The sequence below is a fragment of the Entelurus aequoreus genome, linkage group LG27, assembly GCF_033978785.1.
Source record: "Entelurus aequoreus isolate RoL-2023_Sb linkage group LG27, RoL_Eaeq_v1.1, whole genome shotgun sequence".
NCBI lineage: Eukaryota > Metazoa > Chordata > Actinopteri > Syngnathiformes > Syngnathidae > Entelurus > Entelurus aequoreus.
Genome location: NC_084757.1, coordinates 13,447,639 through 13,472,255, shown reverse-complemented (window position 1 = coordinate 13,472,255; position 24,617 = coordinate 13,447,639). Strand labels below are relative to the sequence as shown.

The 24,617-nt window shown below is 39.3% G+C and overlaps 2 protein-coding genes across 4 annotated transcripts in view; one reads left to right on the top strand and one right to left on the bottom strand.

Moving 5' to 3' along the window:
- The window catches only part of usp24 (ubiquitin specific peptidase 24), a 119,769-nt gene that overhangs the window by 19,611 nt on the left and 75,541 nt on the right, over positions 1-24,617 (top strand). For 2 of the 3 annotated variants that reach the window (XM_062038943.1, XM_062038944.1), the window contains exons 2-7: positions 8,069-8,237; positions 11,753-11,820; positions 11,895-12,038; positions 12,145-12,270; positions 12,625-12,660; positions 24,041-24,106. In XM_062038943.1, coding sequence (XP_061894927.1) covers positions 8,069-8,237; positions 11,753-11,820; positions 11,895-12,038; positions 12,145-12,270; positions 12,625-12,660; positions 24,041-24,106 — 609 coding nt within the window. Of the gene's footprint in view, positions 1-8,068; positions 8,238-11,752; positions 11,821-11,894; positions 12,039-12,144; positions 12,271-12,624; positions 12,661-16,349; positions 16,522-24,040; positions 24,107-24,617 lie in introns of those variants that run through there. The other variant, XM_062038945.1, reaches the window with a different exon arrangement.
- Positions 15,841-18,373, bottom strand: LOC133644453 (uncharacterized). Its single transcript, XM_062038946.1, has 2 exons — positions 18,212-18,373; positions 15,841-18,004 (listed from the first exon to the last, which is right to left on the bottom strand). Exon 2 carries the CDS (start codon positions 17,785-17,787, stop codon positions 16,096-16,098), a length of 1,692 nt encoding a protein of 563 aa, XP_061894930.1. The 5' UTR covers positions 17,788-18,004; positions 18,212-18,373; the 3' UTR covers positions 15,841-16,095.

Here is a 24,617-nt window from a genome sequence, read left to right as displayed (position 1 = left end):
GAAACGTCTAAGAAACACAAAGACAAGAATATGGCCACGGAACAAAGGCTACGGAAGGTGGAAGAATTAAAACGAGGTCTTAAGTCCCGGCAGACTCTGTTCACAAAAGCCACATCACAAAGCTGTGGTGTCGTTTTGATAGCTGACGCCTTGTGTAATTATAATTGTAATATTTGAATGATGATAAATGAATGTGTTGTGGCAGTATGCGGATTTCACCAATGCGGCAGTTTGTGGAAACCATCGGTTGCTTTTTCAAAACATTTTTAATAAACTGCCAACGTTACAATGCTAAACAGGGAGTGCTTCAATGGCTTTGTAAATACACTGAGACAAAGTCTAAGTATTGTCTGCATTTTAATTTTGCTTTTATTTTCTTTCATTTCACTTTGTTGTCTGTGAAGCACTTTGAGTCTGCCTTGTGTATGAAAAGCGCTATACAAATAAAGTTGCCTTGCCTTGCCTTGCCTAAGTTCATTGTGTTCTTCATGGTGTTTTTGAAACTGCACCAATTTTTTCCTCAGCGTTTTCAACTTACACCAAGTGTTTTGCCAAGAGGATTATTTGTATTATGTACATTTTCAGAATGTTCTATTTTTGGCCAAAGTAAGACAAAGAAAAGAATCTGAAGTTGTCTTTATTTTTAAGTTTTTCGGCCATGATTTTACCAGTCTGACCCGCGTGGGAATAGATTTTCCTTCATGCTGCCCTTAAGCTAAAATAAGTTCGACACCCCTGACGTAGACGAAAGCGGTACACCATATACCGAATGTTGACGTCGACATAATCAGGTTCCACTCCACAATGAAGTGGCCCTGCAGCATGAGTGTAAACAATAGTTGGCAGGAACGTGAAGTAATGACAAAATGTTCCATCTATTTTCTTCCCCGAGTCCGCTTCCAGTTTGTGCTCCTGATACATGCCGCCCGGTGTCATCCTCCTAAATATAGCCCCGCAGTGTCTCTGGCAAACACGTTGCAGAGTTCTGCAAGGGGTCCTAGGGGAAGTCAGCGGGTGCATAGTAACAGCGGCGCTACCTTAGAGACCCTAAAACCTCTTTGTCAACATGCATGCGTGTTTACTTCTGATGATGCAGTTTCCATGTGTTTATCTTTGTGGTTGAAGTGAGTGTATGCATTTGTACATTTGGCAATGGTGCCTTATTAAGTGTCCATGTAAGTATATTAAGTTATTCTGTCAACCAGTCTTTATTGATATCCTCTCGCCCATCTACAGTATTGTATGTGTCATTTTAAATACACATGGAAGCAATGAAATATGATCCCTCTCTATTAGCTTCTCTTCTGCTTCCTGTTCTCCCATTTATAATGGCCACGCCGTCACAGATAGTTATCAAACTCAACCATTAGAGCACTGTTTACGCTCAAAACTGAGGATGCATTCACACATGATTCTGTAATAATAATAATAATAATAGATTTTATTTGTAAAAAGCCCTTTACATTGAGCAAACAACCTCAAAGGGCTACAGCAGACTTGGGCATTCTGCGGCCCGCGGGCCACATCCGGCCCTTTGTGCGTCCCTGTCCGGCCCGCGTGAGGCCAATTATAAATTACAAAATAAATTTTAAAAAGTATCTATGTCGAGTGTGCAATACAACGGTGCTGCTTTTGTTTTGAAAATCGTTATTTGTATTACTTCCGTGTGGACGTATGCGTGTGCGTGATTGTGAGCGAATGTGAACAGCTGCAATCGCAAATTACAAAATAAAGTTGAAAAAACATCTATGTCGTGCGCGCAATACAACTGTGCTGCTTTTATTTTGAAAAGTATTATTTATGGGCGTGTGTCCGCGTGTAACCTGCGAGTGAAGGTGCACATGCAGCGACAAGTGATGCACGCTTTACACCCGAGACGCTAAAAAGAGAAAAGTTGATGAGGAATGGCGTGTTTCCAACAAGACATGGACTGCCAAGCAACGTTCCCTCTAAGGTGCGCGCCTGCGCAATTGCGCACTGCTCAAGCGTCCGCTGCGCGCAGCAAGTATATGCCGCGCACCAAATCAAATCCCATCTGAATTCTAAACAAAATAAACATATTTATTCTATGTAATTTTGCAATGCAACTTTGAGTGACAGTGACAACAAGCGGCCCTAACGGTGTTCGTCAACACCGTTCAATTGAACACCGTTCAATTATTGTAACGTCTATCGAGCTGCTTCGAGGACAGGAATTATATCCATCACTTTATTGAGCAAAACTGTTTATATTCGGACATAACCACACCAAAAACATGAATAAAACACTTCTATCTGGAAAAACTAGTCATTTTCTGCCGTACAAACCAGGCCAAAACCAACTTGTCATCTGTCACCAACACGCATAGCACTAAGCCACTGGTGCGTTTATGGCCACACAAAAAGTCGGACAACTCAAACACCACACAAAGTTACACTATGACTCCTCAGTCATATGTGTGCTTATTTTTCTGTCATTTATTATTAATGTTAATTTATTTATATTAGTCATGGAATGCTGTTACACACACTATGTTGAAGTATTACTATTATTATTAATTATTATTATTATTATTTATCTTACGGTATATATCAAAAATAATATTGACCAAAATTTAATTGAAATATTGTGGATGTGGCCCTCAAGCAGTGCTCGGGTTGCTCATGCGGCCCCCGGTAAAAATTAATTGCCCACCCCTGGGCTACAGTGTATTTAAAAAAAGAAATAATAATAATAAAAAGATAATAAAATAAATAAATACAAGTAAAAACTAGAACAGCCTAATAGCTAGAACTAGTATGCATGTATCTATAAAAAGGCTTTTTTTAAAAGAAGGGTTTTTAAGCCTTTTTTAAAAGCATCCACAGTCTGTGGTGCCCTCAGGTGGTCAGGGAGAGCGTTCCACAGACTGTGAGCGGCGGAGCAGAAAGCCCGGTCTCCCATAGTTCGTAGCTTTGTCCTCGGAGGTTGGAGTCACCAGCCTTGGCGTCACTATAGACAGCGATTTTAAATTTGACAAACAAGTCAATGGCGTTTTAAAATCGTGTTTTTATCATCTTCGTCTTTTAGCAAAGGTAAAACCATTTTTATCTTTTAACCTTTTTGAACAAGTCGTGCATGCTTTTATTTCAAGTCGCCTAGACTACTGCAATGCACTTTATGCTGGCATTAGCCAAAAAACTCTCTCCCGGTTGCAGTTAGTCCAGAACGCGGCAGCACGACTTTTAACAGGGGCCAGGAAACGTGAGCATATAACCCCAATTCTTCGGAGTTTGCACTGGCTCCCTGTTCATTTTAGAATTGATTTTAAATCCTTGCTGTTTGTTTTTAAAGCTTTACATGGACTGGCACCTCAGTATATCTCGGACCTCATCCAAATTTACACTCCTGCGCGCGCTCTGAGGTCCGAGAGCCAGCTCCAGCTCGTGGTGCCCAGGACGAGACTTAAAACCAGGGGAGACAGGGCCTTCTCTGTGGTCGGCCCTAAACTCTGGAACACTCTGCCCCTCCATGTTCAAACTGCTCCCACAGTGGAGTGTTTTAAGTCTCGTCTAAAGACCCACTTTTATTCTTTGGCTTTTAACACTACGTGAGTTGTGTGGTCTTCTGTCCTCTGTTGTCCTGTGTGGTTAGGGTTAGGGTTATAAATTTTGATGTCTATTTTACTGTTTTAATTGGTTTCACCCTTTAAAATCGTTTTTAATCATATTTATTTTTTATATTGTCTCTGTATTGGTTTTCTATTCATTTATTCTTTGTTTTTATTCAGTCATTGGTGTAGCATAATATTGTTTTTAATATTGTTTTTAATATAGTTTTTAATATTGTTTTTAATATTGTTTTTAACATGGCTGTGCAGCACTTTGGAAACATTCTTGTTGTGTAAATGTGCTATATAAATAAAGTGGATTGGATTGGATTGGATTGGAGGAGGTTAGCCTGTCCGGAGCGGTGGTGTCGTGTGGAGGATTTGGGGGTGAGTAGTTCTTTGAGGTAGAGGGGGGGCATTTCCATGGAGGCACTGGTGGGTTAGTAGGGAGACTTTGTATTCAATCCTGAGTGGAACAGGAAGCCAGTGAAGGGATTTGAGAATTGGTGTGATATGGTCGTATTTCCGCACTCTCATCAGGATCCTAGCAGCACTATTCTGTATGTATTGCAGCTTCCGGATGTTCTTGCTGGGGATCCCGACAAGAAGTGCGTTGCAGTAGTCTATACCGCCTAATTGGTCATTAATGAGCTATTCACTATTTTCTTTAAATGTATTATTTCTGATTAGGTTTCATGACCATCGTTCATTTTTAGTGATGTAACGATATGAACATTTTATGTCACGGTTATCGTAACCAAAACTATCGCGGTAATAATTGACTGTGCTGAAAAAGTACTTATTATATCATTGAACTCTGACCAAGTGTTAGCAACTGTTAGAAAACCCACTATTTTATTTTTCTTATTGTTTACTGATATTGTTTTAGTCTTAGTTTTAATGGCTAAGCTTTTATTGTTTTAAATATTGGTTTGTACTGTAGCAATTTAAGATTTATTTAAAGAAAAAGTGCATAAAAAAATAATATAAATTACTATTATTTATTATTTCTGGCGGAAGTTGTGGTGTCTTACTCTGTTCAGTGGTCCTTGAACGCATCGTAAAATTGCCAATGTCTTGTATTTATCTAAACATTGGATGATCGTTCTTTACTAAGAGAGCACAGCTTGTAGGTTCAATGTGCACAATTGAAAATATTTGTTGCTGAGACAGTAATGTGTTAATATTAGTTTCGATTGGGTTATGTCTTTTCTTAATTGGGAAAGACATTTATGTCTCTTGTTTTCATGTGATCATTTAAGCTAGGGCCAGTCAGTCCGTGAGTTTATCAAACGGCAGTTATCAATAATTGGTTCTTTGATCATTTTAATTTAAAACAGTGATATTAACTGCCGGGAATTTTACCGTGATTATCTTTAACCTACTCAGTGGCCTAGTGGTTAGAGTGTCGGTAGGTTGTGAGTTCAAACCCTGGCTGAGTCATACCAAAGACTATAAAAATGGGAACCATTACCTCCCTGCTTGGCACTCAGCATCAAGGGTTGGAATTGGGGGTTAAATCACCAAAAAGGATTCCCGAGCGCAGCCACCGCTGCTGCTCACTGCTCCCCTCACCTCCCAGGGGGTGATCAAGGGTATGGGTCGAATGCAGAGGACACATTTCACCACACCTAGTGTGTGTGTGACAATCATCGGTACTTTAACTTTAATACCGTCTATCAATACATCCCTAGTCATTATCATTAATTAGTGGTAAGAACTTGTAGAATTAGCAATTTAAAATGTCTTCAGTGTTTCCCATAAACTGCCAAGATATCTGTGGCGGTGGCGGCGTGGCTATGGGCGTGGTCACCATGACATCATCGAGTAATTTGCATAATTTACTACACTGATATGATTTTCTCTAAAAAGACTCAAAACATGTATACTTACTAATTAATAATAACAGTTTTGTTTTAAACGTCCATCCATCCATCCATCCATCCATCCATTTTACAATATAATTACAACACTTTATGTACATATTTATATACAGATTTGAAGAATAAGTTATTCACTGAAATATATTTATTAATTGTGGTTCTTACAAAAAATATATCTTATAAAATATAAAAGCTAAAATGTCTCTTAAAGCTCTGCCCCTTTAATTAGTGCATACTAAATAATTTAACTTTAGCCTACTACTACAACCATATTATTTACCAGCAACATAAAGTGAAACAGAGGCAGAGGTGTCCTGCCACAGTCAGTAACAAATAAACAGAAAACAGTAGTGGTCAAATACAAATAAGGCAACAAGAGAAGTATCCTACACTTCTCTTTTGTAAAGTAAATCTGAACAGCCTATATGTGCATCTACATCAACTATATGATTTGCCTGAGAAGCTGGACAGGACAAAAAAAAAAAAAAAAAGTTTTTAATTTATTTGTGGCGGACGTAATTCTTTCGTGGCGGGCCGCCACAAATAAATGAATGTGTGGGAAACACTGGTCTTTAAATATAAACGGTGGGTTGGCTGCAGGACCCACCATACTGTTAGTGGCGACCCAAATTGTGGAAAACTTGTCAGTAAAGTTTCTCAAATATTTAAAAAAAAAAACACAGTGCAGTTTGAATTTGTGGCAGTACAAAAAATTATCAAATGAAAATAATTTTGGAAACATACATTTTTATTCACAAATTATTCTTTTAACAAAAAAAGTCTGCTCCTGCTAACGTTCGGTCTCAATAAGGACTTCAGTTGAGTTTCATTTCTGAGCCTTCACTGTACTTTGAAGCACTGTAAAACTGAACATACAGAAATAAAGTATGTCAACTATTAAAGTACCAATGATTGTCACACACACACTAGGTGTGGCGAAATTATTCTCTGCAGTCGACCCATCACCCTTGATCACCCCCTGGGAGGTGAGGGGAGCAGTGGGCAGCAGCGGTGGCCGCACCCAGGAAACATTTTTGGTGATTTAACCCCCAATTCCAACCCTTGATGCTGAGTGCCAAGCAGGGAGGTAATGGCTCCCATTTTTATAGTCTTTGGTATGACTGGGCCGGGGTATGAAATTTATAATATGATAAAAAATGATCTCTCAATGAGGGCTGTGAATCTTTGGGCACCAAACGATTCGATTCGATTTGATTCTTGGGGGTAACTATTCGATTCTCCATTAACTACATTCCTCCATAGAATAGATAAAACAGTTGTGATCATTTCTATATTACCTAAAAGAAAACCGGTTTTGTTTGATATAATTCTCCCCAAACATTTAATAAAGTCAAATACAATCAAGGCAGTATCCCGCACTTCTCTTTTCTAAAGTAAATCTGTACAGCTGATTTGGGCATTTACATTAACAATATGTGAAGTGAAGTGACTTATATTTATATAGTGCTTTTCTCTAGTGACTCAAAGCGCTTTATGTAGTGTAACCCAATATTTAAGTTACATTTAAACCAGTGTGGGTGGCACTGGGAGCAGGTGGGTAAAGTGTCTTGCCCAAGGACACAACGGCAGTGACTAGGATGGCAGAAGCGGGGATCGAACCTGGAACCCTCAAGTTGCTGGCACGGCCACTCTACCAACCGAGCTACGCCACCCCAATATGATTTGTCTGAGTGGCTGGACAACTCAGAATAAAAAAAAAACAAACATTCGTTTTAATTAGGGCTGCAACTAACGATTAATTTGATAACTGATTAATCTGTCGATTATTACTTCGATTAATGATCGGATAAAAGAGACAAAATACATTTCTATCCTATCCAGTATTTTATTGAAAAAAACAGCATACTGGCACCATACTTATTTTGATTATTGTTTCTCAGCTGCTTGTAAATGTTGCAGTTTATAAATAAAGGTTTATTAAAAAAAGAAAAAAAACATTTTTATTTTAAAAAAAAAATTGCGCATAGCATAGATCCAACGAATGGATGACTAAATTAATGGGCAAGTATTTTAATAATCAATTTTAATCGATTTAATCGATTAGTTGTTGCAGCCCTAGTTTTAATCGATTAAAGAACGTTACAAATAAGAATAGCGAATCATTTGAAAATCAATTTTTATTTTACACCCCCGATATCAATATCGTTTTATATATTCATGGTCATCTTACCGTGGGGATTGCACACTCAATACGTCTCTCTCCTGCAGATGTCTCTCCCTCTCCCTTTTTACTTCCTTTCCTTGTGCTCATCCAATCACCAGTCAGGACTCAGGCCTGTACACACTCACGACCTCACAGACAGTTGTAAATTATAGACCTCTTTTGAAATATGCACATTTCCCCCTACGCTGGTGTTAAAGTCTCCTCCGAAGGGAGCCACGATAAGGATTATTATTATGTCATTCAAATGGTTCTTCCTGTTTTGAGTGCAACAACAAACACTTTGCCTTTTGCTGAAGTGAAATGTGTTATGTTTCCCTCCTTTTCAAAATAACTTCACCACATAACCTATTTGAAGCACACGCGTACACAACACCTCAGCCCACGCAGTCCATACGGCATGCTAATGCGTCGATTTCTCATTGTCGTTGCAGAGGAGCAACGATGAGAACGGCAACTGCTCCGGGGGCAGCATGGAGTTCCCCACCACCAACCTGTACGAGCTGGAGAGCCGAGTGTTCACCGACCACTGGTCCATCCCCTACAAGAGGGAGGAGTCACTGGGAAAATGCCTCATCGCCTCCACTTGCCTCGCCCGCCACGGTACGAAAATAAATGAAAGCATGGCTGCGCTCCAGTTGAGATCTAGAACGGTTAACCCTGATTCTGACATGCTGGGTGTGTGGGCGGCACGGCGCTATTTGTGGTAGCTTTGTGAATAGTGTGACTCCGCATAACCTGCATTTGAATTCAACAAAGACGATGACATACTGCAAGTCATTGTGTTTCTACACACCGGCCAAATTATATGTTTCTCAGCTGTGGTCCGTATGGGTCGCAGCAGTACTTCACTTAGACAATATCAAACAGAAGAAATCTGGAGCTTAATAAAGTCATAAAGAAATGTTTTAAGCGCAAAAATTATGACTAAAGTAGTGAACTTTTTTTTTTGTTTGTACTTTAATTTTATTAACGGTATAGTATTAATATTACCGTATTTTACGGACTATAAGGCGCACTTATAATTTTTTTTTCTCAAAACTCGACAGTGCGCCTTATAACCCGGTGCGCCTAATGTATGGAATAATTCTGGTTTTGCTTACCGACCTCGAAGCAATTTTATTTGGTACATGGTGTAATGATAAGTGTGACCAGTAGATGGCAGTCAAACATGAGATACGTGTAGACTGCACTGTGATGGCAATATGACTCAAGTAAACGACACCAACATTTTATATGTTCCATTGAAAATATAGAACATCACACACAGTGCTCAAAAATCTATCAAAATGTTTTAGTACGATTTTGGTAATTATTCACCCAAGGAACTTGACGAGGAGAAGAGGCTGTCGAAAGGTAAGCCACGTAAATAAGACTGACCACCAAACGGCGCATCCGGAAGCGACTGTCAGAAAGCAGCTTGAAGATGATCTGTAAAACATAAATCTATGTGACATTTTGACCAAAGAACCACCATTACATGTTATGTAGATCAGTGGTCCCCAACCACCGGGCCGCAAGAAATAAAATAAAAAAATAAAAATTTTTTTTTTTTTTTTTTTTTTTTTTTTTTTTTATGAAATCAACATAAAAACACAATATATACATTATATATCAATACAGTCTGCAGGGATACAGTCTGTCAGCACACATGATTGTATTTCTTAATTAAAAAAAAAAAAAAGTTAAAGTTAAAGTACCAATGATTGTCACACACACACTAGGTGTGGTGAAATTTGTCCTCTGCATTTGACCCATCCCCTTGATCACCCCCTGGGAGGTGAGGGGAGCAGTGGGCAGCAGCGTAGCCGCGCCCGGGAATCATTTTTGGTGATTTAACCCCCAATTCCAACCCTTGATGCTGAGTGCCAAGCAAAAAAATACCCCCCCCCCCCGGTCCGTGGGACAAATTTTCAAGCGTTGACCGGTCCCCAGCTACAAAAAGGTTGGGGACCACTGATGTAGACCACAAGGAAGTGTTTTACATTTATAAAAAATAATGTGACTCCTTTAATGCGCCTTATAATCTGGTGCGCCTTATATATGAAAAAAAAATCGAAAATAGGCCATTCATCGGCAGTGTGCCTTATAACCCGGTGCGCCCTATGGTCCGGAAAATACGGTATTTATTATTAATAGTAATTTTAGCACTGTGTAATCGTATGTAAATCTGTTTTTATGAGTTCCTTCTTTTGCAGTATTTTTAGTGGAGTTTTTTTTTGTAATCAGTCTGACCTAAGCCTTTGTAATATTCTTTGTGATTAACACATGGCTTCATCGCATTTGACAAGTGGTATCCTGTTAAACTGGAAGAAGGTTAGCTACAATTATTAAATACAATAAAATCAAGAGTAAGATTACTAATTCAGTGTTATTTGAGTGGGACCCGGGCCAACCTGTAGTGGAAAAGTTAGGCCCTGAGGTCCAAAAGGCGAATGAACCCCTGCTGCAAATGCTCCAATTATATCTTGAATGTTAATTTACTCAAAAAGCAAAGAAAACGGTGCGTTAATTAGACACAGGTGATACTCAGAGGTAGGCTGATGTGAAAGCGTCCGCTGCAGTGGACGTTTGGCCAATTTCTTTCCAAAGTGTGTAACTGGCAAAAGAAAAAGACCTAAATAAATGTCCATTGTGGAAGACACTGCTTCTCAGGAGGCTATATCTACCACAATTGACCTTGTTTTACTCTAGCAGTGCTGTATGCTTGGCTTTTTCACTATGGTGCTACTAAATGAAAAAGAAAAAAAAGCACACAATTTTTTTTGTAGCACAAACAAACATTTTGGAGCAATATGAAATGTCTTAAATATCACAATTTCATTTCTAACAATTGAACAAGGTGCACATGTGCCCTCATATATACTGTATAAACACAATGCCATCATAAGTCCTCCTGCAACACAGAGAACATCCCTAAACTGTGCTAGCGCTGGCAGTAACACAAGTGTAAGGCTGGGCGATATGGATCAAAACTCATGTCCTCATATAGTTTGGCCCAAAAAGTAACCCATTTATGGAACTATTTGTTGAGGTAACTAAATAGCTTCACCATGCTTAGTTTTTCCATTTTTGTAGACTGATTAAGGATCCCCAAATACACAAAAACAAGTACCAACAAGTAGGAAAAGTCGGTTGTGCAGAATAAGATCCCAATTTAAGAGGTGTTTTAAGATAAGAAAAAAGAAAAAGCCTTGAAAATAATATAAAAAAATGTCAAATATAATATGTAATCTTCTTTAAAAAAACATTTAGCTATGCTCAATTCTTCAGCTAACAAAAACACAAAAGAACAAAATGTGAAAAAGTGCCCTGGTTTAAGAAGACATGTTTAAAGGTGAGCAGCAACATGAAAATAATAGATTTTAACAATTGTGTTTTATAGGTAAACATTATTATAGGACTTACACACAAAGATTTTAGCCAGGAACATCAACATGCCAACTGCTTCACGATGCTGCGTGACAGGCTGGCTTCGGAAAATGACTTCTAAAAAGTCATTAATTATAGTTACTTGTTACTTTAATCCTAAACTATGCATGATTAATGTGATCATTTTTAGGATTAATTAGGATTAATTACATGCGTTTACTCCTTATTTTTGACAGCCCTAATATATATATATATATATATATATATATATATATATATATATATATATATATATATATATATATATATATATATATATATATATATATATATATATATATATATATATATATATATAAATAATATATATATATATATATATATATATATTATTTTTTTATTTTTATTATTTTTATTTTTTTAAATGTACTAGGAATTTGCCCACAGCCACATCTGTGAATGCCAATGTTTTTTTGTTGTTGTTTTTTTTTTACTTTTTATGGAACTGAACCTCCTTTAGAAAGAAAAAGTAGCACACACTCAGTGAATCCGCATCCATTTGAAATACTTTTTGCGTCCAAATAATTTATAGCATTTTGTTCTCTTTCCATTCCTAACCGCCATCGTAATGCCAGAATGATAATTCTCTGTCGACCACTAAACGGACGGCAGTATTTTTTAAGCTTACAAAAAAATGTTGTGGAGGATTTTTGACTATTCTGGGACCATTTCAACTTTTCCGCCAGGCCTTGCAGACGCAGACGAGAACTGCAAGAGGTTTGTGGACCGCTGCATGCCAGAGGCCTTTAAAAAGGTAAGCCGTCGATTTTGCATCTTCATTGATTTAATACCGCAATTCTAAAAGTAAATGTATATTTTTTTATCCAGTTGCTGACCAGCAGCGCCGTGCACAAATGGAGCACGGAGATCCACGAGGGCATCTACAACATGCTCATGTTGCTGGTCGAGCTGGTGGCAGAGCGGGTCAAGCAGGACCCTGTTCCTGTCAACCTCATGGGGGTCTTGACAATGGTATGCCTTTCTGAGACTTTTTAAACTATTTTTCTTCGGTCTTGCTCGCATTATTGACAACTAACCACACTTGCATTGTTTTGTTTTTTTACTTTGTTGCGTTCAGGCCTTCAACCCTGACAACGAGTACCATTTTAAGAACCGAATGAAGGCCTGTCAGAGGAACTGGGCTGAGGTTTTTGGCGACGAAGCCAATGTGTTTGCTGTTTCTCCAAGTAACACCTATCAGAAAGTAAGTTGGAACTCACAGGACACCTTTAAAGAAATTATTACCTTGGAATCTAAATTGACTGTTAGCTACTTTATGGATCCCAATGCAACATCTACTGCACTCTACTGACTGGTCCTGCAATAACCGTACATAAAAGCTTGATTTATTTGGCCAATAGGCAAACTACATTTTAAAAACCCTTGAGAGGGCATTTTAATATTTAATGTAATGTTGGAAGGTGGGCCACTGAGTTCATATTCAGTGCGTTGTATATCTGAGCCGCACATGTGAGATTGATGTCCGACAGCTGTGTGTATGTGCAGTATGTGTGTGACTGTGGAACAAAGCCAATGAATGCACAATTATCTGTTTCAGGAGCCGCACGGTTGGCTGGTGGATTTAGTGAATCAAGTAAGTCAGCTCAGCCACACTTCACGTCATACTACCAAGTTCCACACCCATATGAATGCAGTTATATTTGAGAAACACTGATGTTCTTATGTCCACATAGATTCCGTTCTGGTCTATGTAGAGCAGGGCTGTTTAACCCTTGTGTGGTGTTCGGGTCTGTTTGACCCGTTTTCATTTTTTATTAAAAGAAAAAAGATACAATTAATGAATTTTTCAAACTGAGACTCACTGACTTTGGCTCATTTTCTGTGGAGAACATATATCAGAATACATATTACCATACACCCCCCACCTACACATTTGTATTACATATAAGACAGGGTTTCCCACACATTCATTTATTTGTGGCGGCCCGCCATGAAAGAATTACGTCCGCCACAAATAAAAAAATAAAAACTTTTTTTTTTTTTGTCCTCTCCAGCTTCTCAGGCAAATCATATAGTTGATGTAGATGCCCATATCGGCTGTTCAGATTTACTTTACAAAAGAGAAGTGTAGGATACTTCTCTTGTTGCCTTATTTGTATTTGACTTTATTAAATGTATTTATATTACAAACACAACATGTGTATATAACAAAGGGTGCAAAGTCTGCAGGCAGTAGGAAACACATGGTTAAGTGTAGGGAGTAAAACTGATGGCAGTCTAAAGTTCAAGATTTTTGGAGCTCTTTGTTCAGTGGATCAGATGTTTGATGAAGCTCTGTGTCTATCTACCACTACTACTGTTTTCTGTTTATTTGTTACTGACTGTGGCAGGACACCTCTGCTTCTGTTTCACTTTATGTTGCTGGTAAATAATATGGTTGTAGTAGTAGGCTAAAGTTAAATTATTTAGTATGCACTAATTAAAGGGGCAGAGCTTTGAGACATTTTAGCTTTTATATTTTATAAGATATATTTTTTTGCAAGAACCACAATTAATAAATATATTTCAGTGAATAACTTATTGTTCAAATCTGTATATAAATATGTACATAAAGTGTTGTAATTATATTGTAAAATGGATGGATGGATGGATGGACGTTTAAAACAAAACTGTTATTAATTAGTAAGTATACATTTTTTGAGCCTTTTTAGAGAAAATCAAATCATTGTAGTAAATTATGCAAATTACTCGATGATGTCACGGTGAACACGCCCATAGCCACGCCCCCACCGCCACAGGTATCTTGGCAGTTTATGGGAAACACTGTAAGATGTCCGGGTTCACTGGACCCGGGGCTAATAGAAGTGTGGAAATGTATATTCTGTGTACCACACACACAGACACACACACACAGCAGGCCTAGACAGGAGGAGGACAGAGTGTAGGTACACAGAACATCAGAGGGTCAAATGTGCGAGAAAATTAGAGCAGACAGTGTTGAAAAACAATGTTGCAACCTTGTGTGGGAACCGCAGGTGCAGAAACACAAAAGAAGAATCCCTGTGGGATGCAGAAACTGGCAAAGAAAGGTTCCGTGCAACGTTCATATTGTTGTTACTCAGCCAGCGTTTGTGGGTCTGATGGACCCGTTGCATTTTGTGGCTTTTAATGCCTCACAATCAAACACTTTTATGTTAAAATACTGAACAGATGTTTTATTGGGTTAAGGTAAACATCTGTTCAGTATTTTAACATAAAAGTGTTTGATTGTGAAAATGCAAGGGGTCCATCAGACCCACAAACGCTGGCTGAGTAACAACAATATGAACATTACACAAGGGTTAAATGACCATACTAGCCCCTGGGTTCACTTTAAAAACTTGGGGAAAATTTTTTTCAGCAAACTTCTAAAAAAATAATCTAAACTGCACCTGTTGTTAAAAGGAACTTACACCACTATGAACGTATTGAAAATCCTTGCATTGACATTTTAACTCTGTTAGCAAACAAAGAACACTTGAGCCAAAGTTTTGATTTACTGTAAACTGAGGCGTTCTTCAAGGAACCTCTTTAAGACTGCAGGTCAAAGTGGTCCAAATCGGATTTTTTCGAAAACTTGTTTTTTTCCCCAGCTGACTGTTTACACCGCAAATAAAATGTGATTTTTATCATACTCTAGTATAAATGCGCACAAGCCCCAATGTGGCCCCAATGTGTCCTCGACGTCACTTGCATGCACAGTTCCATAAGGTGAAAACAAAAGTAGTTCAACGGATTCCATGAATGAACAAGGAAGTCGCTACTACTACTACAAAATAAAAGACACTATTCTGCTCTTGCTTTTTGCTGGTTAGCTTAGCAGATAGCTAACATGATATAATCCTTGATGAAAAAAAAGTCCCAAGCGTCTAGTGTAGTTTAGGTCTTTTTAGTGAAGGATCAATCGTATATTTTGTAAAACTGTGAACAAAAACACATAAACATTTTACATTCAGCATACGTCTATATACAACATACATGTTTACGTAGCATCCAAACCAACAAAATGCTGCCAGTAATTAGCTTTCAACAATGGGCACAAATATCTTACTAAAGCAGTCTTAAACTGAAAATGCACAAATAATGTGTCACAATATACATATGCATGTTACATTCACATAAACTTACAGGTTTAGACATTCAAAGTCTTCAAAGTCGAAAAGAAAGCTTAAAGGCTGCAGTACGTCCTGTATTTGACATCTGCTCTCAACTGTTCTCTACTGCTCTCTGAAACACACCCTCACTAAGCTGACTACGGCAAGACAGGAAGGTCAAAATAGAACACAAACTGCAAAACTGATTTCCACCACTAGGTGTCTTAGAAAATAACATTGTGGGGCATAACACTCCCCGTCTGGTATTTTAAGATACCACTATGTCTTTTTACTGAGGAGCAGTACGACCTCTGAAACGTGTCTGGAATAAACCTTAGGGGTACCCTGTTTGATGATCTTCACATTCAATTTTCGAATCATTCCGTCACGGCTGGGGAAGGTTTCCTCAATGATGCCGGTGGGCCACTCATTCCTCTTTACTTGAGTGTCTTTGAGGAGTACCACATCGCCTACTTGCGAGTTTGGTCTTTCTGACTTCCACTTCCTGCGTGGCTGAAGGGTCGCCAAGTACTCTTGTCTCCAACGTTTCCAGAAAGTTTCGGCTAGACTTTGAACTTGCCTCCATTGCTTGTTATAGAGATCTTTCAGATCCATGTTCCCTAGAGGAGCAGATACTGGATCAGTCTTTTGAGTAAGCAACATTGCGGGCGTGAGAACTGCTGGCATGTCAGGATCAGACGATACTGGAACTAGAGGCCTTGCATTCATGATTGCCATGATTTCACTCATGAGTGTCACAAGTACCTCGTGGGAGAGGCGACAGTTGTCCTTAAGCAACATAGCATCCAAAATGCGGCGTGCAATGCCGATCATCCTTTCCCACACACCTCCCATATGAGAGGAATGTGGCGGATTGAATATCCAGGTACAGCCTTTGTCCTGCAAGTGAGCTTTCAACTCCGGGTCTTCAGAGTTTATTTGCAGTTCTCTTTGAGGTAGGCTATCCGCTCCTCTAACCTCTTGTTGCGGAAGCCATAACATTTTCTTAGGGGATGGGGCTTATTATGTAAAGGACACACTCTGTCTGGATCTTCAACCCTTTTCTCCTCCTTGTTTTGCTTGCCTGCATCTGCTTTGGACACATCGGTTTTCCTGGTGAACACAGATTGTTTGATTTCTTTCTGTAGTTTATCTGTCCTGTTTGAACCACCACCAAGCTCAGAAAAGCTGGGGTCATTTCGTATCTTTGCTTGGTCTTGAATAAACTGTACAAAGACGTGAAAAGGAGGATATCGAACTTGAAAGTCTTCCTTATATTTCGAGCCAAATGAGATCCACTTCTCCTGAAGGTATATAGGGAGCTTCTGCGCTATAGGAGTGACTCCCCGGGGAGTGTTGAGGTAAGAAAGTCCAGGTAGGAATCCATCTCTTCTTGCTGCTTCCAGCTCTAGCAATAGATCTCCTAGTTCCTGTAATTTTTGGTTGTCCTTATTTGCAATCCTTGGAAATTCCTCTAACCTCTTCAACATAGCATCTTCAATGATTTCAGCTGACCCATAGCATTCCTCCAGCCTCTTCCACAACATTGAGAGTCCTTCTTTAGCTTCATGGATGTGGGCTGAACGGATTCGTTTGGCCAACTCTGCAGACTTTGGTCCCAGCCACTTGGACATTAAACCTAACTCCTGGCTGTAGGTGAGGTTCAAGCCGCCAATGGCATTGATAAAGGAAGCCTTCCATACGCAGTAGTTCTCAGGTCTATCATCAAACATCAGGAGACCAGTGCTAATTATTTCTTTGCGAATGAGGTATTTGTCTAAGTTTGATTGATCACGTGGGGGCATGTAGTTAAATGCACCTTGGTGGCTAGGCTGCTGGTCTCGGGGGCGTGCGAAGTGAAGTTGCTGGGTGAAATATCTTTCTTGAGGGAATTCCACAGGACTTCCAGGCCGTTGTCGGCTGTGGGTGGTGGGTCTGCTCTGGCGTTCCCCTTGCCATTTGTGCAAGAAATGAAAAGAGTTGCTTTTTTCTGTACAACTGCTTACATCCATACCGTGCATTTCCATATCACCGTTGTCCATGTATTGCTGGCGCTTTGGCGATAAGACGGAATCACCGTTGTCCATGTACTGCTGGCGCTCTGGTGAATAAACGGCTTTTTGTTTTGGGTGTCGGAGTTGTTGCTGACCATGATCCACAGAATGTTGTTGCACATATTCCCTAGTGCGTTGCTGTGAAGAATAGGGAGCCAAACCTGTTACACTTTGCCTTGAAGGCTCTCCAACTTCATCCTCATAGGCTTCCAAGACTTCAGCCTCAGCGCATGCTGCTTCAGCAGCAGTCCGTACCTTCAGCGCGTCAAGGCTAGCTTGTACTTCAGCTGCTCTACATTGCTGTTCCGCTTCAATCTCCGCTTTTTTCTTTGTTTGTTCAGCTTCGATCTCCGCTTTTTTCTTTGATTGTTCAGCTTCAATCCGTGCCTGCTCGATTTGCATGTCTGCTTGTCTTTGCGCAAATGTAGCCATGATTCTTGCAGCTTCGGCTCTGGCTCTTGCTCTGACAGCCAAACCGTGTGATCCATGACTAGAGCTGCCAGAGTGATTAGTACGACTGGAGCGTTCAGAAGGTGCACCTCGATCTTCAGGTTTAGGGTTTTGATCATCCATGATATGTTGTTGAATGTCTTTCTGGTCTGCAGTTGTAATGGCTCACTTTCCTTTGTAAGCAGACTGAATGTTAAACCTTTTTACTATTCTGCTCTTGCTTTTTGCTGGTTAGCTTAGCACATAGCTAACATGATATAATCCTTGATGAAAAAGAGTCCCAAGCGTCTAGTGTAGTTTAGGTCTTTTTAGTGAAGGATCAATCGTATATTTTGTAAAACTGTGAACAAAAACACATAAACATTTTACATTCAGCATACGTCCATATACAACATACATGTTTACGTAGCATCCAAACCAACAAAATGCTGCCAGTAATTAGCTTTCAACAATGGGCACAAATATCTTACTAAAGCAGTCTTAAACTGAAAATGCACAAATAATGTGTCACAATGTACATATGCATGTTACATTCACATAAACTTACAGGTTTAGACCTTCAAAGTCTTCAAAGTCGAAAAGAAAGCTTAAAGGCTGCAGTACGTCCTGTTTGTTTGACATCTGCTCTCAACTGTTCTCTACTGCTCTCTGAAGCACACCCTCACTAAGCTGACTATGGCAAGACAGGAAGGTCAAAATAGAACACAAACTGCAAAACTGATTTCCACCACTAGGTGTCTTAGAAAATAACATTGTGGGGCATAACAGACACCACTATAGATATGGTCGCCACACTTTAAAAATGAGCATTTTGTTACATGAAAATAAATTGAACTAATATAATGTATGAATGGATGTATATAGTGTACCGGTAATATATTTGGGAGGGTTCTTATCTTCAGCGTGGATCTACGTTAGCTTTATTTTTCAACTCACCCATGAGCAATTACGCCACAGCGTCCATTCCGGTTCCTTCAACTATCGCTATTTCTTCTGAATCAAAATATACAGTACAGGCTAAAAGTTTGGACAAACCTTCTCATTCACAACACAACTGATGGTCCCAACCCCATTGATTAAGCAATAAATTCCACTAATCAACCCTGATAAGGCACACCTGTGAAGTGAAAACCATTTCAGGTGGCTACCTCTTGAAGCTTATCGAGAGAATGCCAAGAGTGTGCAAAGCAGTAATCAGAGCAAAGGGTGGCTATTTTGAAGAAACTAGGATATAAAACATGTTTTCAGTTATTTCACCGTTTTTTGTTAAGTACATAACTCCACATGTGTTCATTCATAGTTTTGATGCCTTCAGTGACAATCTACAATGTAAATAGTCATGAAAATAAAAAATTGAATGAGAAGTTGTGTCCAAACTTTTGGCCTGTACTGTATATTCATATATTACATATAGCCTATTATTTGCGCACTATTGACAAGTGATGCACCGAAAATTCGGCCGTGAAAATAAAATTCGCCCACCACAACCGGATGTTGTGATGAAATATCCAATTTCGTTGGCGGGCTGCGTCTTTCCCGGTGCACACGGGTGACGTAGCTTGCTTAAAGCTGACGAAAAAGTCACAATGTGTTTAGACCAGACCTGGGCAAATGAAGGCCCGGGGGCCGCATGCGGCCCGTTGAGCAGGGGTCACCAACGCGGTGCCCGCGGGCACAAGGTAGCTCGTAAGGACCAGATGAGTAGCCCGCTGGCCTGTTCTAAAAATAGCTCAAATAGCAGCACTTACCAGTGAGCTGCCTCTATTTTTTGAATTTTATTTATTTACTAGCAAGCTGGTCTCGCTTTGCCCGACATTTTTAATTCTAAGAGAGACAAAACTCAAATAGAATTTGAAAATCACTTGTTTAAATAAATTCATAATTTTTTTTACTTTGCTTCTTATAACTTTCAGAAAGACAAATTTAGAGAAAAAATACAACCTTAAAAATGATTTTAGGATTTTTAAACACATATACCTTTTTACCTTTTAAATTCCTTCCTCTTCTTTCCTGACAATTTAAAGGCCTACTGAAATGATTTTTTTTTATTTAAACGGGGATAGCAGATCTATTCTATGTGTCATACTTGATCATTTCGCGATTTTGCCATATTTTTGCTGAAAGGATTTAGTATAGAACAACAACGATAAAGATTGCAACTTTTGGTATCTGATAAAAAAAAGGCTTGCCCCTACCGGAAGTAGCGTGACGTAGTCAGTTGAACATATACGCAAAGTTCCCTATTGTTTACAATGATGGCCGCATGAAGTGAGAGAGATTCGGACCGAGAAAGCGACAATTTCCCCATTAATTTGAGCGAGGATGAAAGATTTGTGGATGAGTAAAGTGCAAGTGAAGGACTAGTGGGGAGTTGAAGCTATTCAGATAGGGAAGATGCTGTGAGAGGCGGGGGTGACCTGATATTCAGCTGGGAATGACTACAACAGTAAATAAACACAAGACATATATATACTCTATTAGCCACAACACAACCAGGCTTATATTTAATATGCCACAAATTAATCCTGCATAAAAACACCTGCGTGTTTGTTACGCTAGCTCCTAGCTCCTCTGCTAGCTCCTAGCTCCATAGAACACGCCAATACAATTCAAACACCTGATCAACACACACAATCACTCAGCCCAAAAGACCGTTCACCTAACCCAAGGTTCATAAAGCTTATATATTTTTAAAAAGTTACGTACGTGACGCGCACATACGGTCAAGCTATCAAATGTTTAGCAGCCAAGGCTGCATACTCACGGTACCTGATATTCAGCTGGGAATGACTACAACAGTAAATAAACACAAGACATATATATACTCTATTAGCCACAACACAACCAGGCTTATATTTAATATGCCACAAATTAATCCTGCATAAAAACACCTGCGTGTTTGTTATGCTAGCTCCTAGCTCCTATGCTAGCTCCTAGCTCCATAGAACACGCCAATACAATTCAAACACCTGATCAACACACACAATCACTCAGCCCAAAAGACCGTTCACCTAACCCAAGGTTCATAAAGCTTATATATTTTAAAAAAGTTACGTACATACGGAAAAAAAAGTTGCGCACATACGGTCAAGCGATCAAATGTTTAGAAGCCAAAGCTGCATACTCACAGTAGCACGTCTGCGTCTTTGTCATCCAAATCAAAGTAATCCTGGTAAGAGTCTGTGTTGTCCCAGTTCTCTACAGGCGTCTGTGTAACGAAGTCAAAGGGTCCTCCTGGTTAGAGTCTATGTTATCCGAGTTCTTCCATCTTGACTGCATCTTTCGGGAATGTAAACAAAGAAGCGCCGGCTGTGTACTGTTGTGGCTGACTACGTTCGAAAAATACGTCCATTTCGCACCGACAACTTTCTTCTTTGCTTGCTCAGCTTCCTTCTCCATAATGCAATGAACATGATTGAAACAGATTCACGAACACAGATGTCCAGAATACTGTGGAATTATGAAATGAAAACAGAGCTTTTTCGTATTGGCTTCAATGTGGAAGGCATACCCGTGTTCGCCGGTCTACGTCACGCGCATACGTCATCCTCAGAGGCGTTTCGAACCGGAAGTTTAGCGGCAAATTTAAAATGTCACTTTATAAGTTAACCCGGCCGTATTGGCATGTGTTATAATGTTAAGATTTCATCATTGATATATAAACTATCAGACTGCGTGGTCGGTAGTAGTGGGTTTCAGTAGGCCTTTAAATCAATGTTCAAGTAAATGTATTTTTTTTATTGTAAATAATAATAAATACATTTTAATTTAATTCTTCATTTTAGCTTCTGTTTTTTCGACGAAGAATATTTGTGAAATATTTCTTTAAACTTATTATGATTAAAATTCAAAAAAATTATTCTGGCAAATCTAGAAAACCTGTAGAATCAAATTTAAATCTTATTTCAAAGTCTTTTGAATTTATTTTAAAATGTTTGTTCTGGAAAATCTAGAAGAAATAATGATTTGTCTTTGTTAGGAATATAGCTTGGTCCAATTTTCTATATATTCTAACAAAGTGTAGATTGGATTTTAACCTATTTAAAACATGTCATCAAAATTCTAAAATTAATCTTAATCAGGAAAAATTACTAATGATGTTCCATGAATTATTTTTTTTAAGTTTTTGTCTTCTTTTTTTCGGTTGAATTTAGAATTTTAAAGATTCGAAATTGAAGATAAACTATGTTTCAAAATTTAATTGTCTTTTTTTTTTCGTGTTTTCTCCTCTTTTAAACCGTTCAATTAAGTGTAAATATCAGTAATTATTAATAATAACATAGAGTTAAAGGTAAATTGAGCAAATTGGATATTTCTGGCAATTTATTTAAGTGTGTATCAAAATGGTAGCCCTTCGCATTAATCAGTACCCAAGAAGTAGCTCTTGGTTTCAAAAAGGTTGGTGACCCCTGCCGTTGAGCTTTTCAATCTGGCCCGCCGGACATTCCCAAATAATTGTTCTAGATGTTTAAGATGTAAAGTGTAGCTGCCATTATGATGTGCAGTGATGTTTTCTAATGACCGTAAGTCTTCAACTATACTAAGTCTTTCAATGGTTGCAATCTGCATGATATATTAGTTACTATGGTCATCTAATTAGTTACTTTGGTCTCTATGAGATATCTCAGATTGTAGGTGGGTTTTTTTTTTACCCTTCACGTTCATATTTTATTATGTTTGTTGCATTTTTATTGTGTTTTGGTTAATTTTAAAATATGTTGTTAATATTCAGTGTTTTATCCTTCATAGTTAATATTGTAAATCCCACATTCTTTATTTTCATGTACATTCTAGGTGTCTCATTCAGTAGAAAAATGTCAAATTCCATTCCGTTTTTTAAGGCGGTCTGTCATAACGTTTTTAGCTTTCTATCATTATTGTGAGGTTTTGTATTCGTGTTCCTAAAAATAGATATACCAGCCCCCAGACACACTTTTTTTTATCTAAATCTGGCCCCCCCAAGTAAAATAATTGCCCAGGCCTGGTTTAGACTAAAGTCACATTTGAAAAGTTTAGATTCCAATCGAATTTGGACTACCTCCTGATGTGGCCTGAATCTGATCCGAAAACATCAGATTTGAAGCACTTAGGAGCGTTTAGACTTAGCAAAATAAATCACATCTGTGTCACGAGGTAAAAAAAGTCTCATTTGGTGTGCAGTGTAAATGGGGCCTAAGTCCTCTCCTTTTTGGCAGCTATTTTTCGTAATGTGATTTATGTTACTAAGGCGTTGCTGTAGCTTGTTTACCTCAGATACAGTCGGTAGTCATTTAACTTCTTTAAGTATACTAGTGGTGTTCCTCAAGGTTCCATTTTAGGTGCTCGCTTTCTCATCATTTGCACTATTCAACTGGCTCAGTTTAAAAAAAAATTGTGAGAGGCTCACATTTTTGCAGTGCTGTCACAGAGCGCGCTCCTGTAACTTTGACAAACTAAATAGCCCAAAATGAAATGTCCACTGTAGAGGACGGTGGTTCTACGGTATATATAAAATAAGACTAATAGTGAAGGGAGAAGTCCAGGTCCTGGTCCTTAGCTTTCTGGAAATGTTGCCCCCAAAACAATTCAGTTTAATATCAATCAATCAATCAATATTTAGTTATATAGCCCTAAATCACAAGTGTCTCAAAGGGCTGCACAAGCCACAACGACATCCTCGGCTCAGATCCCACATCAGGGCAAGGAAAAACTCAACCCACTGGGACAACGAGAAACCTTGGAAGGGACCGCAGATGTGGGGAACCCCCCCCCATCTGGGCGACCGGTGCAATGGACGTCGAGTGGATCTAGCATAATATTGTGAGAGTCCAGTCCATAGTGGATCTAACATAATAGTGAGAGTCCAGTCCATAGTGGGGCCAGCAGAAGACCATCCCGAGTGGAGACAGGTCAGCAGCGCAGAGATGTCCCCAACCGATGCACAGACGAGCGGTCCACCCTGGGTCCCGACTTTGGACAGCCAGCACTTCATCCGTGGCCCCCTCTCCACGAAGGAGAGGGGGGCAAAGCAGAAAAGAAACGGCAGATCAACTGGTCTAAAAGGGGGGTCTATTTAAAGGCTAGAGTATACAAATGAGTTTTAAGAAGGGACTTAAATGCTTCTAATATCCCTGCTGTAGTGTCCTTAAGTACCCTGAAAACTGCTCTAAAACATATTATATTTTGTATATCATATTTTTCAATTGGCTAAAATTACCTTACATTTTGGATTTATTGCACCACCTATTATTATTTTGGCATGTTTGACAGCCGGCCTCTGCATTTCTATATGGACATTTTTTAAAACACCTTTGGCATGAATTTATATTTGTGTGAAAGTGGGCTGTGGAACATGTTTTTTCAACTTGTTTTTGTCTTCTGTGCTTCTTTTGTGCAGTTTGGCGAGTTGGGAGGATTCACCGCCATCCAGGCGAAGCTCAACGTCGAGGAGATCGAAATAGCTGTAAGACTAACTCCCCGCATCCCAGACGTGCTTACACACAGGCTGACATATCTATAAGAGTCACGGAATACTTTCCACCCAGCGAACAGACTGGTTGACTGAAGCCCTTTGCCCGTTGGTCTGCTCTCAGCTGCATGGGGGCTTGTAGGTCGGACTCATGTTGCCGCTGTGTAATGTTCCAAATGCTCTGTTGTCGTCTCCTCTGAGGCGTCCTTGTATTGACGCTCCCTCTGTAGGAACCCAGCCGGAAGCACGGCGGTGTGAAGCCATTGATTTTTTTTTGCGGGGTCGGGGGGGCATGCATGTGCGTGTGTTTGAGCGGCGCTCTTCCCTTTTGAGCATTAGCATATTAATAGGTGAGGGGAAGCGGAAGCACACTCGTGTTGCACCCTCTCGAGCATTACAGTTTGTAAGCTGTCAAACAAACATAGCCAGCTGAAAGCCGGTGAAAGTGAGAGGTGAGCGTATAATGGAGGGTACTTCAGGCTCCCGGGGGGAGACCCATTCACTT

Bases quoted from the DNA above. Each gene is read 5' to 3' on its own strand.
- LOC133644453 (XM_062038946.1), bottom strand. From the start codon at position 17,787: ATGGATGATCAAAACCCTAAACCTGAAGATCGAGGTGCACCTTCTGAA.